The 19,880-nt window shown below is 37.2% G+C and overlaps 1 protein-coding gene across 1 annotated transcript; it reads left to right on the top strand.

Moving 5' to 3' along the window:
- The first annotated feature begins 1,062 nt into the window (after nucleotides 1-1,062).
- Nucleotides 1,063-16,962, top strand: LOC105051032 (uncharacterized). The gene is made up of 8 exons (XM_010931295.4): nucleotides 1,063-1,335; nucleotides 2,717-2,835; nucleotides 7,853-8,100; nucleotides 12,119-12,238; nucleotides 12,346-12,505; nucleotides 13,030-13,169; nucleotides 13,306-13,341; nucleotides 15,929-16,962. Exons 2-8 carry the CDS (start codon nucleotides 2,760-2,762, stop codon nucleotides 16,727-16,729), a joined length of 1,581 nt encoding a protein of 526 aa, XP_010929597.1. The 5' UTR covers nucleotides 1,063-1,335; nucleotides 2,717-2,759; the 3' UTR covers nucleotides 16,730-16,962.
- The last annotated feature ends 2,918 nt before the right edge of the window (nucleotides 16,963-19,880 follow it).

The following is a 19,880-nucleotide window of genomic DNA, read 5'->3' as shown; positions in this document are numbered from 1 at the left end:
AGAACTTTATGCCATTAAATCTTTATATTCATGAATATTTAAATCTAGTTATCTGTATTTATGGGATTATAGTTATGTTTCATTTATATTTTGATACTTATAGCATTGGAATATATATTATCAGGACTATTATTGTATTTTTGGATATAAATAGATTATTAAATTTTATATTTTATGCTTTATGTATTGATCCGTCGATTCAACCATTGATCCGACGGTTGGACCGCTGACCCACTGACCCGATGCCTTGTTTGGGTCAAGGTCCGGGCCGTATTTAATAACTTTGAGTATAAATATTTTTATGTATGCACAAAACTGAAATTGCGTACAAAAATGAATGTGTTTGAGAGAACCTTAACTGCGTAGGAAAGGATACCACTAAGGGATGATGGATCGATCGGAAAAAATTGGCGGTATTTTACCTAAAAAAAAAAAGGTTTGGCTATAAACCAATCGTTCAACAATCCTCAAATAGCAGCCATAAAAATAAACCAATCTGTTGGGCCCAAGGAATCATTGTTTACCGTTATAACGATGAAGCTAACTCTTTCTTGAGTTTAACACCAAATGATTTATTTGAAATTAACATAATAATAGTTGTAACGCCAATCACTAATCATCACAAACAGAAAGTAATGGAGAACAATGTCAAAATAACTATAGCATTTGCTTAAGTTCTATTTCATCAAGTCAATTTTGGATATTTAATTGAAAAATATAATTCATGTAAACGAACAATGAAGAAATCAAGCAATAACCATTGCCTCTTCTTACAAAGATGCATCGGAATCATCATTTATATTTTGCATTACAAACATGTACTAAAGTTTGATTTCTCAAGCTGAAGCTAGATTCCTCAATTACCATTCCAAGCAAAACTGCCAAAAAAAAAAAAAAAAAGAGAAAAAGGCAGAGGAATGTGCATTGAAAAGAGCAAACACACGACAGGAAAAATCTGGCGGCTCTATTTGTAAAGGTAGGGGCATTCTGGGAACTACGGAAGCCCCTTTCGGGAAACAAGAAAAGAATTCTTCTACGTTCCAATTTGGCCCTCACGACGGCACGACCCGCACCCCCCTCTCTCTCTCGTTCTCTTTCTCCAAAACTCCACCAAAATCCAAATCCCAATCCGTCCCCATTTCCCTCCCTCTTTCCCCTGACCGACTCTTTCGTATCCCATGGGGAGAGTTTTTGAATCCAAGAGCACGATCGGAAATAAACCCTGATTCTGGAGCGATTCTTGGACGGAGTCGAGGTGGGAGGGAATGCGTCGATTGGAGGGGAGCTCGTGCTTCTTGATTTTGGACTCTCTCTGCCCTCGGCCATTGCATTTTGGTTAGAAGGCCAGATTTTTATTGAGATTTCTATGCTTGCTTCCTCCTGGAATCGGTCTTTTGCCTTTTTTTTCCCCCTTGAAAAAATTGATTTTTTTTCTTATTTTAACGTAAAATGGAGCTCCGTGGTATTGGATTAGATGTTCTCGTCTTAAATTCGAGCTTTTAAGGTTTTCTATGAATTCATATTGCCTGCATTGGTTCTTTTCTCTGCGTTTTTAGTGGAAAAATTCGTTTCTTATCGTTCATGTCGTTTTCAGTATAATTTCTTGATATAGGTAGATCGTAGTTTTTATTTTTTTCTTATGCTTTCATCGGTTTGATATCTTTGGTTTTATGTCTTCTGGGACAATGTTTTTCGGTGGTCGTTTAGCCCTAGTTAGAAGTGATCTGATAACCAAAATGAAAAAGGATGTCAGAGAGATGTTTTCATTTATCTGATGACCAAAAGATGGAATTGCTTTTACGATTGGATGGATTAAATTCACTTTTGATGGAGATGCTTCATGATTTTCATCTGATTTTCTGATGATCAAGTTGAGAATGGTTACAGCTAGTATTTATTGGATCATGTTTTTGCCTTGCATGACAAGTTGCGTTTACGGCGGGCAATCATTAAAAGCTTCCATTTTTCTTTCTTCCTAAACTCTCTCCATCTCTTGAGGCTTCTCTTTTCAACAAGCACAGTTCCTGACTTCCCATTCAGACTGCCAACTCATCTTGTGTGAGTTTAAAAAGGGAAGACATAGAATAAGCTGCAATGCAGCATGTTCTTGGAGTGTTAATTCGTGTTGGCTTTCTTTCTGTGAAAACTGGAATTCTTATTATGACAAAATTTTTCAATCCTTTGTGATCCCACTAAAGGAGAAGAATGGCATGAACCTGTTTATTGACTTTATTGTAGTCTTGTATCCAACCTTACTTCCCACCAACAAGCTTTGACATAGTTACCATTTTAATTGACACAACACTTCTAGCTTCCCTTGACACATCAGTCTAAATATATTTGTGCTAATGGCTGACTAAATTTCTGATATGGTTGTGCTGTTCTGCTTTGACTTGAATCTACTATTAGTCAGATAAGACAGGAATTGGTCAGATTATGTTGAAAGGATTAGAAAACCTGTACTTTAGGATGACTTTATGGCTTCTATTTCATGTGTGGTTTTTATAGGGCAGGCACAAACTTCAGTTTTCTTGGATCTCTGTAAATCATTTTTTCCAATACTCTCTCGGTTATATTAATGATGTTGGATACAGGATTGAATACTTCTATTAATCTAATATGTTAGTTGTTTCTTTTTTGAAAATTCAACTATTTTCTGTCTGCTTCTTAAAATGCCAAAGTAATATTCCTGACATTTCTTGTATTCTCTTTGTAGGTTGTCTATGCTTTTGACTTCGTAGATTCCTAAAACAGAAGCAATGAGTGGCACATTTAATGGGCACATTTTAGTTGACAAGCTTGCTAAACTTAATAATTCACAGCAGAGCATAGAGAGTATCCTTTCAACTGTGTCAAAATAGACTCAATTAGGTGATTAACATAAAATATTTTGTTGATGTCTTGAATGTAGTCTATTTTATGGCTGTTGGGCCTGCAAAATCTTAGCATCCATTTCATAAACATGAAAATAAAAAGGAAAAAGAAGATTTTGCAAAATGAGTTTGCCAAGAGTCCTAAAACCACATTTGATTCTGTAGCAATTGATCTACTAATCTGAGACCTAGTACCTCTTCAGCATGTAAAAAATAGTGTCACCAGTGTGGATAAATTATAGCCTTGAAATTCTGGTTTTGTATACATCAGGAATGTTTACATTAAGTATTTCCACATTGTCCATTTAGTGTCAACTGGGTAAAGTGGGCTAGAAGATTTTCTTTGCATGTTGTTTTTGTTTGTTAAAGGTTCATCCAGAGAATGTCTGTCACGCCAATAGGTTGAGACTCACCACCCTTGTCTTTTATCTCATGGCTAGGGCTGTTAGCAGGTATGCAGGGAGATGGTTTGGAGTTAATATTTTGGTCAAAATTTACTTAGGAGAATGCTGAAATAAAAACTTGTCATGTCTAGCTTGTACAGGATACACTTTTATAATGCTTTCATATTGAGTACACTTAATAGAGCCCTTTATCTTTTACCTCATGCTAGGGCTGTTAGCGAGCATATGAGATGATGCTTTATGTTAATATTTTGATTTTTTGTCAAAATTTTCATGAGAGTTACAATAGAAACTTTTCATGGGAGTTTCAATAGAAACTTTTCATCTGTAGTTTGCGGGGAATTGACTTTTGTAATGCTTTCATAATCCACTCACTTGGGGGACTATAATCCAGGAAACAATTGCTTTTATTATACAACCATATCCAAGGCAGAACTGATAACTAGAATCATGGTTTAATTATGATTTAAATACTGAGAAGAAAATGCATGATTTGGTAGTTTGTCTTGGGAACAAAACTAAGCAGTCTTGCAAGTTTCTGATATCTGACCTCCCATGTGTTATGGAACTGGGATATCTAGCTTCCATTTTGACAATTTTCAACTTCCATAAATGTCCTTGAGCTTCTTTCGCACCCAAACTTTCTTCTGCCCACTTGCAACTCCAACCCAACACCTTCTATCTCTCATTTAGAAATTTACTAATTGTTGCATAATTCTTACTTCTTGGAGAAAATTGCTGACTTCATTTACTTTATTGAGCATCATATAAATATTTACAAGGGCAAGTTTTTCTTCTTCTTTTTTTTTGTGTGTGTGGGGGTGGGTGGGGGGGGGGTGTATTGGAGGGGGGGATAGAACTTTCAAGTGATATGCACAGGAATTGTAACATCTATTATGTTCATTGGATGAAACTCTGCATGTTTTGGAACAACGATGGCTTGAGTCGGTACATTGCTTTCATATACACCTCTTTTTTGACAAACAATTCCTTTCATCTTAAGCTTTTTTTCCTAGCAAGGTCTTTTGTTGATTGTATGGATGGAGATGCATGGGTCTTCAAGCAGAGTATGGACTATGGAGGGGAAGAAGCTGCTGGGCCTTCTGAATTTGAAAGTCAGTGTGAGGAGAAGGGGAAAGAAGAATTTTGTTTTCTAGGAAAGTGGAAGGGAAAGGGAAAAGGTATGGGGTTTAACAGTTGAGGAATCACATGAAGAGAAAAGATGAAAAGAAGGCATCAGGGACCAGGATCAGGGAAATAGTGTGCCAAGAATTGGGGAAGTGGAGGTATGGGGTTCAAGGACTGGGGAACTAGCAAGAGGGCTGGCAGTGGCCAAGCACGAGGGAAGGTTGGCAAAGGGCATGGTTGATGATTTCACTTAGGTAATCATATCAGCCCAATTTGCTCTCATGCTTCCAACTTTCTTCGCCCAAATATCCAAATATAGGGCTTGGAATGGGGTGTAGGAAGGTTATGTTTGCTTCCTAGCTCCCGTTTTGCACGTTTATCTAGGTTGTGAAATGAATGTGCTGTTCATAAGTTGGTTTGTTCAGCTCAAAGTTTAGCTCCACTTTGGCTCACTGGATTGGTAAATGTGCTAAAAAAATGAGTTTTTGATCTCAAAAAATAAACAAACTGAAAAAGAACTATAGACAGCTTGTTCATGTTTGGCTTATGGTACACCGTACTAGTTGGCACCAATGCCTACCAGAACATATAGTACCATACTGATACTGAATCGGTAATGTGGTATGAGATGTGTACTGAGTGCCAATGTGCCAAACCAACCCCTGCATGAGGCGTACAGACTACAGACGTTGTACGAAGATGTTGCTGGTATGGGGTCTGGTGTTGAGATAGAGAACCTTGGTTTGGCTTGATATAGTTCGGAATATAAGTAGTTAATTAATAATTTTTTTTATACTAGTGTTAAGCTCATGAATATGTGTCTAAAATTTAGTATGGAGTACTAAGGATAGCTTTGATCTCCAATATAAGTTTATATTATTTTAAAAATTTGGCATTCTGAAGGTCTCAGGTGCATTCAACTTATTTCTTATCCTTTCGTTTGTATGCATCTATTAAAAATGAGAACAGTCATAATGACGGATATATATGAGTCAATAGTCACAATTTAATAGCTCACATCAATTCCTCTATCTTAAAGCTCGCCGAAGCCCTACCTTTCTCTCCCAACTTGATCAGCTCCACATCTCTTGGTTTCCACCTCTTCCAAATAATAAACCTTAAAGCTCCAAATACCCAGAGTACTGAGATCTGATTACCACAAATGCTTGGGGTTAGAGCTCCTAAGTTCATCTTCTCGCCCTCCCTCTCCTCCTTCCTTAGCATAGTGATGGGTCAAAATTATTCCCCTCTGACATTGAGTAAGATCGATGCCAATGACAATGAAGACTAAGATCTGGCCATCAATCTATCTGGCTGTCAATCTTAAGATTTTTGGTAGGGGCCTCGAGCACAACCTGATATAAAAGTCCTAGACTCACTTTCTCTGATTGCCGATGACCCCTTTCTCAATCTCCATCAATGTGCTTGGTCAAATCAAGCTCAAGCTAGCTTGATAAAAAATGAGCCAACTTGTGCTGGGCCATTTTAGTTTGTGATGAGCCCGAGCTGGATTCAGCTCACTTATGTTCAGCTTATTTGATGAGACTCTATAAGAGCAATAGATACAAAAGGAATAAAGAATCATATCTAGTGCAACATGTGGATAAATGATTGAGTTGAATCTCTGAAACAGAGAGCTTTGAAAATGTTAATTTTGTAGGACTGAATGAGTTGCCAATATTATGGACATGGAAAATCATGGGATTTGGATTCTTAGTTTAGTTGTTAGGTTTTTGAAATATAGGAAAATGCTAAATGGGATGCAGTACAAATTTATTACCAATATATAATAAATTATAATGAAACAATAATGGTACTAAACCCGATGCCCTATATGCTAGGAAGTTATCATAGATGGATAAAAAATAATTTCTTGGTAACTTCTGATATTTCAACAGCCAGTTGAATTATCCTATGTTTGTTAACTGCCATGGTCTTTTTAATTTTCTTTTTCTCTTTTCTTTAAATGGAGCTTTCATGGAAAGTTATAGAGAAAAGCAATTTCTACATTTTTTTTTAATATTGACATCATGAACGTATGATTTGACAATGTAGATATCTACTAGAATACATTTCAGTTTTTGAATGTTATGAAGCAGTGAGAAGCAGTAGCTAGCATAATCAAGTCAATAGTTGGGAGTGTTTGCAGTGGTTCTTATAATTATAAGGGAATGACTGAAGATGATCCCTCTTGTTATCGTTGGAATTTAATAAGAAAAGAATACTAGAACTTTTAATATAATAGACATTATATTGTCGAAAATTGCTTGGGTATTGGTAGGGCTGTAGGGGTATTAGAGATCAGGCCTGATGGCTGGCGATATTGCTGTATCTGAGGACCCCAGATTCAGGGTCGTTACTAGACTTTCGGGTTGCTTTCTCATAGCTGTTTGTCTCTTCATTGTGCTCTCTTAATGGGCAACGTGGAATTTCCTATTGAGATTTCTAGTTGTCAGTTGATTGCAGCTTTTCATTCATAATGTACTTAAATTTTCTTTTAGAGAAATCGGGTGACTACACACCTGCTGTTAAAGGGGAAATTATCTCTTAGTGCTGTATATGTTTCATAATAGAAAGCATGACCTATGCTGCCCTTGTCAATGTAATTAATTTTCTGCATAAATTCAAGTTCACATAGAACATCGTAGGACTGCAGCTGCATTAGACCAATGACTCGGCATTATAAAGGTGACTTGATGCTATATACTATATGTAACCATTGCTACCTCAATATTCATCGCTAAGGCTTCCTATATAGAGAAATGAGCTACTGTTTTTCATGAGGTTCTATAGAAGTGCAGATTTTGTCGAGTCGTAGTCTACTCTCAAGTGTTCTTATCAGGTCATGTTGTCAGATAAACATGAATAATTAATATTATGTATTACACTGAACCAGGATTGGAGAGAACCTGTTAAATTTTCGTTAATAGTTGTTTCAAAAAAACAAGTTCTATCAGCCTGTGTGAGATCATGCACTTCTTTTTCGTGCATGATAGGGAGGGATAACCCACCCAGGAGATCATGCAATTATATATCACTGTAGTGTGCCACAAAGGTGGGCTGAAAAATCTTAATTTTGCATCCTTCCCCGTCCATACGTTTGATTTTTTTTTTTTTTTTACGATGATGATAAACTTTTAATGCTTTTGACCAAGCAAAATCATATTATTGAATTTTGCAGCATTCCCTATGGCAAATTCGTATAAAAACTATTTATTTGAAACACATGTAACTGTAAGGCTAATCATTGTTATGGACTTGTATCACTTTGCAACAATTGCTATTAGATATCATTAAATTAATTGTACCTCCTAGCAAATCAAGCCAAGCATGTTGCATTTTCTTATCCTTGTGTATTCTCAGAATCAGTGTGTTACCTTCCTTTAGTTTTCATCTCTCGGAGATGCTTGGAAAAATACATGATCTGACATCCTTAACACAATGAAGCTCTGTCACATTGGTGTATATTTCATCGGAATAAAGCAAGTCAAGTGGTAGAAATATGGAACAAACAATTTCATTCCACACCACCAGAAAAACAGGTCTCTTTCCTATATCTTGCGAATGATATATTGCAGAATAGCAGACGAAAGGGTTTGGAATTTGTTACTGAATTTTGGAAGGTTCTCCCGGATGCACTTAATAATGTACTTGAGAATGGAGATGAGTTTGGGAGAAATGCTGTCCTAAGACTGGTATGTATGATAAAGTTGAACACCTGTTCCTGATGTAGTTTCTTTTCTTGATTCATACCTGAGTACTTGAATTTCCTGACAATATGCATGCTCGCTCCTGAGTCCCTGACCCTTCTGTACTCCTATCAAGATATTTGTCACATACTGAAAATATAAACATGGATGTACATGAATCCGTATTCTTGTTCATAGTCTACTTATGCTGACTTTGGTGGCACTTGCATACAATGCTTGCAAGAGAATACTGAAATTCATAAACTGACTGGAAGAGCTCTCCATCTTCAAAACTTCAGGGAGAAGAGCCTACATTCTCTAGTGGAAAAACCTCCTTTCCCCTCTCATAAGTCTTCTTTTAGGTGAATGAAATAACATGCTCTTACCATGGAATCGTTTTTTGCATTTCTGACCATTATATTCTGAACCAGTTCCTGGTTTCCAGCTCTGGTACATGCTTAAACAGGTTCAGTTATGTTAATGAATGACTAAACTTACCCACTCTTACTTTCAAGACCCTCATCTTATGCTCATATATCAAATCTGAACGCAAAACCATGGATTATGGAATGCATCTATTATCAGCACATTTATTTTCTGGCAGCATTCTTTTTGTAGGTGTAATTTCTCTGCATAATTTTTGCTTTTATTAGCTTCTTGCAAAGTTTACCATACTGTGCCAAACCAGGCAGTACAGGGTATGCCATACCATACCGGTTTGGCAATGGTATGCGCTACAGTGGGTGTACCAATATTTAGTATGCCAAATTGGTCCCATACCAACATAGTAATGGTTGGCACTGGTGTGGGGCCGGGTACTGAGACGGTGAACTTTAGCTTCTTGCATTTATGATTGTTGTACCCATGTAAAGAATGATAACAGTTTCTGGTGATGTGTCTATGCAATGGAGAACAGAGAATTTGTGATATATGCTGAGATTAGTGCTATGTTTGTGCAGACTGGTCTCTTAACATGCAAATTTTCGGCAAAAAAGAATGCACACACATGAAAATCAGTAGATTCAAGCATGTGGAAACCGAGAAAAAGGTCCTTTAGCTGTCTGCGTAAAAGCATTAAACAAATTTCTTCTTAGTTGCATAAGAATAGTTATGTAATCATTTAGAAAATCGAAACATCATCAAGGATTTGAGTAAAAGAAGATCTAAATAAGCAGCAGTCATGCGCTCATCAGTGTTCCATATAATTAGCACACTGAGCCCTAGATAAAGAGAAGAGAGAAGAAGAAGATCATTTGGCAGTAAGTTGAAGAAGATCCATGAGTAGTGAGGGAGAACAAGATTCTGTTAAAGGGGAGAAAAATGAACTTGAAGGTCTAACCATGACATGAAAGAGGGAGTGCACCTCTGCCAAGCCTCATGTCTATGTGCTAGGCAAAGAAAAGAATCAAAGGAAGAGGGGAAATTTGGTCTTGCTGTGGCCAAAGGAATGAAATGAAGGAATTGAGGAACAGAAGTGGTGGAACAAGAGGGAAACTTGGAGGAGTGAAGGAGAGAAAAGAGATGCATATTTGAAATATGATTCTGCGAGTTCAGAGTATGTGTAGGTAGCAGTGCATAGGGGTGGCTAGGGTTTGGATTGGTAAATTATGGCACTTTGGCATCTCTTCTTATCAGCCCTTAGTACCCATGGTTTTGTTTAGAGTCCTGGACCTCTTCTGAATATAATACATAATAGGGCGGACTACATTCAACAATGTGCTTGCCATATGACACTTGATGTGGACACCCTTAATCCATCTTTATTTTTTTTTTAATTTATTTTTTTGAAGTTTTGGACACCCTTAATCTTGTAGGCTTATGTTCACGGATCACCTCTTTGCGGCTTAGTTTTTTAAAAAGAAACACAGCATAGAAGTGGTTAGCCATGGGAGTGAGCCCCAACATATACACATGCCTTGCCATCATATTGCCCGCATCATTTAGCTCTATTATTTTTTGAATTGATTTTTCTTTGCCTTGCAATAGAATCGCAATGAAACTTGTTTTGTTTTAGGGTTTAGTATTCAGATATATAGATGATAGAAAACAGCAAAAGAATTGGAAAAACAACCATACTATCAATGAACTGGCAGAAGAATAAGATATCAATTACCCATGGCAAATTAAAGTATCAATAAACTTAAATCAACCATACTGTCAATGAATTGGCAGAAGAATAGGATATTAATTTACCTATGGCAAACTAATATATTGAAGAACTTTTACAATTGTCTGCCCATTTAAATAAATTTGAGATCACAGTCATCGTTTGGTAGTATTGCTGTTTAGTCAAGAACAGGTCATTTTTCATATTCTTTTGTACTAGCAGTAGTCTTTACATGCGGACCAACAGTTGATTCAAAAAAGCATGTGTTGAATTGCAGATCAAGTTTATATCCTAGCCTTTGCTTGTTGGAAACTAGATAACCATAAAACATAATGATCAAGCTTTGTCCCAATTATTTGGGTCCAACCTTATGAATCCATCCTCAATCCAAAAGAACTCCTATTTATGGCTGCCTCTGATATCGTCTTCAGGTTAGTGTAGTGCATCGTGATGAGCAACGATCTATCCAACCCATACTCAATTACTCATTAGTCACTTGGATGAGTCCGTGGTGTGGTGCCTCATGAGCAAAAACCCTAGCCAATACTTGCCCACTTCTCATGACAATTGGGCTTGCTTAGGACTTGTTGTCTCCCATAACAAATATTTAGAATTCATTCTCATCCTATTAGCAAAGTAAGGAGGATCTCTCCACCATATTTTTCATATGCAACTGATATAGGTAGGGTTGGCTATACCATACAAGGATCCATATCGATTTTCCAATAGCAGTATAGTATGGTACTGTATCATGCCATTCCAAAGTGTACTGACAAAGGGAGAGCCAGAGAGAGAGGGAGAGGGAGGAGATAGAGGAAAAGAAAGAGTTGGGGTAGGGAGAGAGAGGCCAAGATAGAGGGAGAGAGGTCAGAAGATAGGGAGGCCGATGAGCACTGCCCTGTTTGTCCCTCTCCTTTCCTTCCCTATCCCTCACCCTCCCTTACCCCCCCTCTCTCTCTCTTTCTCTTTCTTTTTCTCCTCCCTCTTCCTTTCTCTCGGCATTGCTTTCATCTCTACGACCACCATTGCCACTACTATCATTATTGTCATTATCTCCACCATAACCATCACTATCACCAAGGTTCGTTATCTCAGAATCGGATCCTATACTAGTACTATCCTATTATAGTATTGGTATGTCCGGTACAATATCCAGTTTGGCATATCAAGTGTCGATCACTCTTCATATTGCATACTGGTTTAGTACTGTACAATACAGTCAGTATGCATCAGTATCAACCAGTACGTACTATAAATCTTGGTCACTAGTTATTTTCACCATCACTACCGCCGTCATTCTCCCCACTACCATTACTACCGCCACCATTACGATCATGACAACTATTGCTGCCGCCGTACCCATTACCTCAACCACACCACCATCATCAGTTCATCACCATAGCCTCTGCTGCACCATCACAACCATTACCACAATCACTGCATCCACCGCCACTATGACTGCTGCACCACAATACTATGACCTCCACTATCCCCACCACCACTATCACCACCTTGGCCAACATCATCAAGTTTATATTTTAAAAATAATTAACTATACTAAACATATTTATTTTTTTCAAAAAATAAAATAAAATAAAAATATTTTTTTTCCTAAAAATAAGAAGAATGAAAGTGATGCCAAATAGCACCTTAATGTGGCATTGACTATGGAGTAGTAGTCTAGCGTTTTGGATTTGCATTTTCATCCAATAACAATTGTAATCTTGTAAAGGTATCTATGCATGGCTTCATATGTTTACCTAGAGAAATTCTTAAGTTATTAAGATTTTCCTATAAGAATATATTTCCATATTCTGTAGCTGGAGTTGAACCCTAGCTTGTTTTCATCTGCTGTGAAGCTGTTGGATCAACTGTAATTCTTCTTTCCCTTCATACCATACTTTGTTCTCTGTTCAGGTTAACATATGGGAAGAACGCAAAGTTTTTGGTTCTCGGGGGCAAGTTCTCAAAGAGGAGCTTTTGGGGAGGAACTTCGAGGGTAGAAATAGAAATGAAAATTTTACTAATTACAAGTTGGTAAGAAAATCCATCAACCTTTATGTTAAATGAGTAAGCAATGTTATGGACATGCCTTCCTGCAAGGTTAAACTAATTCAATTTGTTTTGTTCTGTGGCAATATCAGAAACGACATGGTGGTGATGGTATACTGGAAAAGCTCATTTCAGATTACAAACATTTATATGATGGCCCTGTGGATGAGGAAGCTTTATTTGGAAAATGCCAAACCGCTATTAGTTGTGTTGAAAAGGTGGAGAAGGAAATTGGAAGTGATTTTAAGTTAGGTAAATTAGTTTTTATAGTAATGTTGCTTCACCATGTTAGATATCATTGTTTCAAGAATGGCCATATTAATTGCATGTCTTCTTGATAGCTATTTCTCATTGGGGTCGTGATCACTAATAAGTTTTGAGCCAATATCTTAGTAATTATTAAGTTGATCTTCTTTATTATTTTTTGTCTCATATTCTTTCATTGAAGTGCACACCCTGTTTTCCTAAATGACATATAAAGGACTAAAAGTGTTTTTATAATTTTTCATCAAACATGCTCCTCAACTGCATCTCATTCTTCTGTTGATTGGTAAGAGAATTGTTCATTACTAATCTTGCATTTTTGAAATATCAGCTTTTATCTTCTTTTCTTTTAACCCTGCTTCTTAGTAGTGTGATCTTTATTATTTTACTGACTTAATATAACTCAATTGAATTAGCCTCTGCTTCTCTTGACCATATGTCATTGTATTTGATACTTATTTTTATTTTTTATTTATTTCTGTTTGGAAATTCTTTTTTTCATGGATTGATAGGGAGTCTCAGTGGATCTAGAGTCGTAAAGGAGTTAGAAGAGCAGCATAGCACACTGAGAGAATGCATAGAACAACTGAAAGCACTTGAATCATTGAGAGTAACATTAGTGTCCCATTTAGGAGAGGCAATTCATGAGCAGGTGGGTCAACTAATGGTTTCATTGACTTGAGAGACTTGAACATTTTAAGATTGCATGCAGTTATTTTATTTTTATTTTTATTTTTCTGTTTTAAATCCTCTTTTGGTTAAATTAAGATTTTTGGCTTGATTGACAGGAGTTCAAGATCGAACAAGTCCGTAATCAACTTAAGGTAACCTTATTTTTGTTTTGGTCATATCCATCTTTTCTGCTGGGCTTTCAGGGCAGTTTTATCGGTCCCAAAATTTGGTTATATGATATGTACACTTTTTATTGAGAATCAGTGTTTTCATGGATCTGCTGGTTGTGTAAATATGATTTCTACCAAGCATTAATTGTGTATTTTATCAATCATGAAATCAGTAATAGCTAGACAGATAGAGGCACCTCTGTGCTCTTTATCTTGCTTTCTAAAATACATTGCTTAATGACCATGCCTAAATGTGACGTTCTTCACTTTAAATTCTTGTGAAGGAATGCCAGGAATGAGATCTTATCAATATGGTGTTCAGATACTCATGGAGGTAGAGCCCTGGTGGCTATACTCCTATCAGGATGCTGCGCCGTCTCTAGGACGTTATACTCCACCTATGCCACCTACTTTCCAGTGTTGTCTTCATTTTGATCAGGCATATTTTATTGCCATTTTATAGCAGTGCCAATTATTCAACTTATTACTTTGTCATATGGCCAACAGATCAATCTATGTGTCTATATATGCATAACCACCAAATAAGTGGATTTTATTACTAATTCTTTTTAAGTTGCATTATTTAGATATCTCTTAATCACTTAGTAAATGGTAAACCTAGTTTCAATTGTTTGTTGGGTTTCTTTTCCTTGTTATGCTGCTATTCTCTTTATCTTGTAGCAGACTTAATGGAGGAGCGACTCTTTTCTCTCTTTCTTTTTCATTTTTTTCTCTTTCATTTCTTTTCCTTGTTTTCTTTTTCTTCTTTTTCCTTGTTCAAACTTGGTGTCATCTATTTTCTGGCCAAAAGTCAAAATGGTGAAGTGTCTCTATAAGTGTAAATTTTTTATCCCACATCTGGCTTTTGTCGTCGGACCTGTAGGTGTTAATTTTTCAGTTTAACTCCAGTTTGGCACATCCAATTACACGAAAATAGTAAAGTTGTGGCAGTTTGGCCCTAAAAGTGATCATGTTAGGAGGTTTCAGGTGTCATTTGCACCTTGCTCACTTTAAATGAGAAGTGAGTTGTAAAAATTACTTAAATGGGGACATAATGAAGAATTTCATCCGAAAAGAAAGGAGGTCATAGGAAGCAGGAAATTTGGAAGAAGAAGAAGAAGAAGAAAAGGGTAAGAAGAATAGGAGTGAAGGCTATGGGTCGAGTTGGAATCTTTTTGGGAGATTTTTTTTTTTATTGCTTTTAGTATTAAAATTATTAGATTTTGAATGGATTTTTCAGTTCCAAAATGTTAAAGGGTGAATCAATGTGCATACAAGGCAGTAGCCTATTTTTCTGGGACCTTTTGCCCATGACTCTATCCTGAAAACCTCTCCTTTCTTTCTTTCTATCTATCCATCTTTCTTACTTCTTCTTTCTTCTTCTTCTTCTTCTTCTTCTTCTTCTTCTTCTTCTTTGTTTAGAGAGAGAGAGAGAGGATGGAATGAAGTCCGGTGAAATTGGGGTGAGGCTGAGATCTAATTTTTGTCACTGATATCTAACACCTAGTGACTTTACCAACTTAACCAGTTGGCACCCTCTAAAAATATGTTGGTTCACATTGGGATTTTATTGTGTTCAGGAACTTCATAAACATATTGTATATGCTGCAAAAGTATTAGAGGTCTGCGCTAAAGATGGTAGAAACAACCTCAATTGGATTCCAGTTTAATATATAAAGAGAAAATTGGTACTTATATTAGGTGTTGGTACTCAAATTGATATCTTGCAATAAATCACATGTCCTTAAATATTGAGGCAGCCTGATGAAGATGATTGCTGATAAGACGATATAAAATTCACAACGAACTAGGTATAGTAAGGTATTGGAATGACAGTGTGAATAAATAAGGCAAAAATTGAATATTTGAATTCAAATTTAGTAGTGCAGCTGTAACGGAAGTCTAAGATTTTATTTGTCTCTTTTTTTTGGATCTTGACTTCATTATATAAAAGGCCAGAAATATTTTTCATGTTGTTGCATGATTCATAGTATAGAAGATAAAAGTGTTTAGTCATGAAAAAAGATGCATGGGAGAGATCAGAATGTTGAGTTGTTGTAGTTTAGGAATGGTTAGAAAACTCCCTCTGAGGATAATTCTGTAAGTCGTACTAATAGAGAATAGAACAATGGACTGATCAAGATGGTAGAGCCTTAGAACTGTACACAGGATCAACTTTAATGGTTGAAAAAATTCTTCTGGACTTGTGTGCTGATGTATAGGCTTCTGTAGGAATGGTGATGGACTCATAAAATCATCCTGGACTGTACGAAATGAGATTTGTCAATATTTGGCGGTAGTCATGTTCCTATAATATATCTAAAACTTTCTTATTACCAAGCTGGGTTGTGATAATTAATTATTCAAGTGTGAATGAAGCATTGCTCTTGAATTTGAAATTTGTCCATATTTCTTAGCTAATACAAAGAATCTGTGTGAATAGGAATATTCAGGGATGATAAGACTCTTAGATATGCTTTTGATGCTTTATGAACTACAGAAATATTAACACTTTGTCCAACATCTTGTTGGTGCTCTCACACTGATGAGTTCTTTACTGGGTTAACAGATTGCTCAATCTCGATATGAGCTAGTAGGCAGCATCTGTCAGCAATTACTGAACAGCAACCTTGGGCAAATGCCACCCGAACAGAGGCTGAAGGAATCTGAAGCCTCTCCCACTTACATCACAGAAGCTCCATCTAGCACTGGAGATAGAGAGCAATCAGCTCCTGTAAGATACATCCAGCAGGGACCTTCCTGTGAGAAGGTTCCCTGCACTGAAGAAGAGCAGCGGAAAACAGCAGCTGCCGCTGTGGCAGCAAAGTTGGCAGCATCAACCTCCTCTGCCCAGATGCTTAGCTTTGTCCTTTCTTCTCTGGCATCCGAAGGAGTCATTGGCCCAGCTGCAAAGGAAGATTCCTCTTCTTCCGACACCAAAAGGCCCAGGCTAGAAAATGTTACCTCACCTTACATTCCACCCCATTCTCAGGCTTCTCCTCGGCCTTTCCCACAGCTTGATCCACTATACCAGCCAACACTACCCCAGCCATCATCATCCCCTTTGACACATCCAGGCCCCACCCATCAGCCACAAATGCTACCACCTCTAATGCCGCTGATGGCAATACCACCTCCACCAGCTACACGGTTCGTGCAGGTTGCTGGGTCAATGACAGGCGTGCCATATAGCTATGGCTCAGCCCTTCCTCCCCAAAGACTGCCTCCTTTTCCAGGATTTTCAATGATAAACTCACCTCCTTTCCCAGGTCCACAAAATCCACTTCGGGACTTCCAATCACCAGAGGGTGTTAACCTCTTCAACCAATCCTCACTTCCTGTGAAACCACCACAGATTTCTCGGCCATAACTTTTATAATGAATGAGCCCATTAAGAAAGTTCTGCTTCCAATGGCTGCTTAATTGGATCAGGAGTTTTGGTACTGTAAAGCTTTGTTTTTACTGGTTTATACACACAGTGCTTGAAACTGTTATGACCCATATATGTATGTTTTATGTTAAACATTTTAACATTTGAAGAACAGTTTTGGTACTGTAAAGCTTTGTTTCACCAGTTTATACACCCTGTGCTTGAAACTTATATCACCTATATATGTATATTTTATGTTAAAACATTTTAACATTTGAAGAACTTCTGACAGAGTGGTCGATGAAGATGGATGTACCAGTCCTGGTGTATCAGCTATGTTCAGGGAAACCGCTTGTACCATGTTTGTCCATCTTATTGTCAGGAGTTGCTAACGTATATGATAACCAATTTAGCAACAGAGTGTGATGCTATTGTTCTGTGAAACATAACGCGATGATTTTCGATCACAGAAGGGGTAGTTGCCATATTTAAGATTTGATGTGCAATTTGAAAATTGATATATATATATATACTCAGATAATATATATTGAGTTTAATTGCAAACCCATTTTAAATAACATGGTAGCAACCATGCCTAAGCCACTCTAATCCCCTTTATTTGAAACATGGCTGGAGTCATTCCATGCAACCCATATTAATTGTGAAGGAAATCAGCCATGGATCAGCTGGCAGGTAGGGTGCCATTGCGGACTGCAATCAAGCAGTGGGAAAATCCCACCACCAATTCAAGGCAGTGCCATGAAACAGCCGCAAATTAAGCCTGCCACCAAATATATAAATTTTTGGAAGGAATTCTTACAAAGAACAAAGGAAAAGAGCAATTAAGCTCAAGGCGAAAGCCAGTAAGACTAGGGAAACCAATATTTGATGCCACCAGAATATGAAACAAAAGGGAAGGAATTGTGGATATAGATGTTGACTCCACATTGAGATGGATAGACTTGTTTGCCCTCCCGCACTGTTTTGTTTGACACTTCTTATAGACAAGCGGGCAAACCCCACCGGGCAGCTATGACCTGAAGATTCTGTCAGATTTTGAATAGAAGGAAACTATTGGCGACAAGACAAAGTTTGCACGGTCAGACATAGTGGCACCAGTGTTGCAACATTGGCATCAAGTCCAAGGTTAGGTACCCAATAACTTGAATGCACTTCAACGTTGTACTGTGATTTTTTTTTTTTAATATAATTTTATAGTTTAGGGGATTGCATTGTTTTGTCCTGCCAAGCGGCTGCACCCTCTCGTGAGGGTGATTTTATATTATTTTTTAAAATTATAACCTGCTTGACATCTAGATATCTGCATGCATTCTTTTTCAGTTTTCTTATATGCTAGTAGTAAAGAGCCCATGCTCCGAGTGTCTTGAGTGAACAATTCGTCGATGTTATCATACTGGAAAATATGGGAAGATTCTGAAGGATGACGGAATTGCCAGAAAGCTCTTGATCTTATGACATATGTTTGATCAATGGTAATTAGATGCAGTCAAGGGAAGTTATTTTAATGGTTCATGGCAAATAGATATGGTAGGAAACAGGGGACTGGCATAGTATTAAGGCATCCCTATTCCTTTAATTACTCATTACAGGTAATATTGTAGGAACTATGGGACTGATAACTTGGTTAGCATCCTTCCATTACCACAATTCGTGATCTTGATAAATTTATACGAGCCTCATCTATCGTCTTCACTGGAGTAGAAGAAGAAATAATTTGATAACTTGGTTCAGTTTTGTGACATACGGTTACAGGCATACTTCATGTTTTTCTGGTTCTGTACATCTCAACTTGTTTCACAGGTATCCAGCATACATCTATTAGAGGAAGTAGTTGAACCTTCTTCTTGCACAAAGAGTCACTAGCCATGGCTTGCAACCATTTTGCGCGACAAATCTTTTAATGTATACATGTAGATACCACATAGGGAGATATTCTCTCTTTTCATTCCTTTATTCTTTTGCTATGTAAATTGATGTTGCATTATATGGTGAATATTTCATCAGGGTACAGTGATGAAGTGTGACACAACTCTGAAGAAAATAAAAGCCAAAATAAGTCTTCACTACTGTAGCAACATTTTTGTTGTTGACTTAAAATGTCCTCAGATGAATGGCATAGAAAAAGATTAGGTTTTTCGGGAGAAGGTGAGGAAATAATAATATTAAAATAGTGGTAAAGAAGGACAAGAAGATCGCGAGCCTAGGCTGCTCGTCTCGGCCGCTCCCGCTACACGTGTCGACAGGCGGAGGGGCGGCCGAGATATCGCGCGCGATGGTCGCACAGCTGCGGAACGCATGCCGGAGGACAACGCGTCCATCGTCACCATGCTGGTTTAACGTGGCAGCGACAACACGTTCCGAACCAAGAAATGTTAGGTTGAAATCAATGAAGGTTACTTGAAACAACCACGACGTTCGGTCCATGCGTTGGTGTTTGGTGGAGACAAACTTGGGAAAGAATTACATTGAAAATCTTTCTTTTTGACTTTATTAAAATTTTAAGTAGTATTGGACAAAATCATATACGTGCACAGCTCAACCTGACTCACCACGTGGCTTGCACGTTCGTGACAGTGTCGTGCCCGCGGCTTGATGGGGCTCATACTTATTTTAAATTTTTTTTTTTACATAATAGTCTATTTAAATTTTTTTAAAAAAAAATTAACAAAATTAAATAAAAAAATAAAAATTTTATAAATAGATTTGTGATATAAAATCATCAAGAATTCAATGAATTCTTTGTGTAGCTCGTATCTTCCTTAATTTTGTTTCTTAATTTTCTCTTTCGATATCTTCCAATAGATTTAGAAGATTTATTTAGTTTCAAACCTGATCTATTCAATGGAAAAAAATTTCTTAGACGGCAAGAACATGCTAAAAAAAATAGTGTATAAATTAAACTCAATAGATTTCATACAAAAAAAAGTTCAAAAAATAATTGCCAAATTAAGAACCAAACTTTAGAGCAAATATCAATATAATTTAAAAAAATAAAGAAAGCCGGCCTTTTTGAAGAGTCACGAAGAAATCGTTGTCCTAAAGACAGGATGGCCTCCTTACATGCGGATACCAAAGGCCTACCATTACTCCAAGATAAAACCTCAAAAAGCTCTCAACGTCGTCTCCTGCT

This window comes from Elaeis guineensis, chromosome 9 (assembly GCF_000442705.2).
Source record: "Elaeis guineensis isolate ETL-2024a chromosome 9, EG11, whole genome shotgun sequence".
Taxonomy (NCBI): domain Eukaryota; kingdom Viridiplantae; phylum Streptophyta; class Magnoliopsida; order Arecales; family Arecaceae; genus Elaeis; species Elaeis guineensis.
Note: the sequence above shows the minus strand (reverse complement) of the source record. Positions and strands in the feature narration are given on the sequence as shown.

Bases quoted from the DNA above. Each gene is read 5' to 3' on its own strand.
- LOC105051032 (XM_010931295.4), top strand. From the start codon at position 2,760: ATGAGTGGCACATTTAATGGGCACATTTTAGTTGACAAGCTTGCTAAA. The intron at 8,101-12,118 runs GTATGTATGATA...TTCTCTGTTCAG, and splicing joins GAAATGCTGTCCTAAGACTG to GTTAACATATGGGAAGAACG. The intron at 13,170-13,305 runs GTGGGTCAACTA...CTTGATTGACAG, and splicing joins GAGAGGCAATTCATGAGCAG to GAGTTCAAGATCGAACAAGT.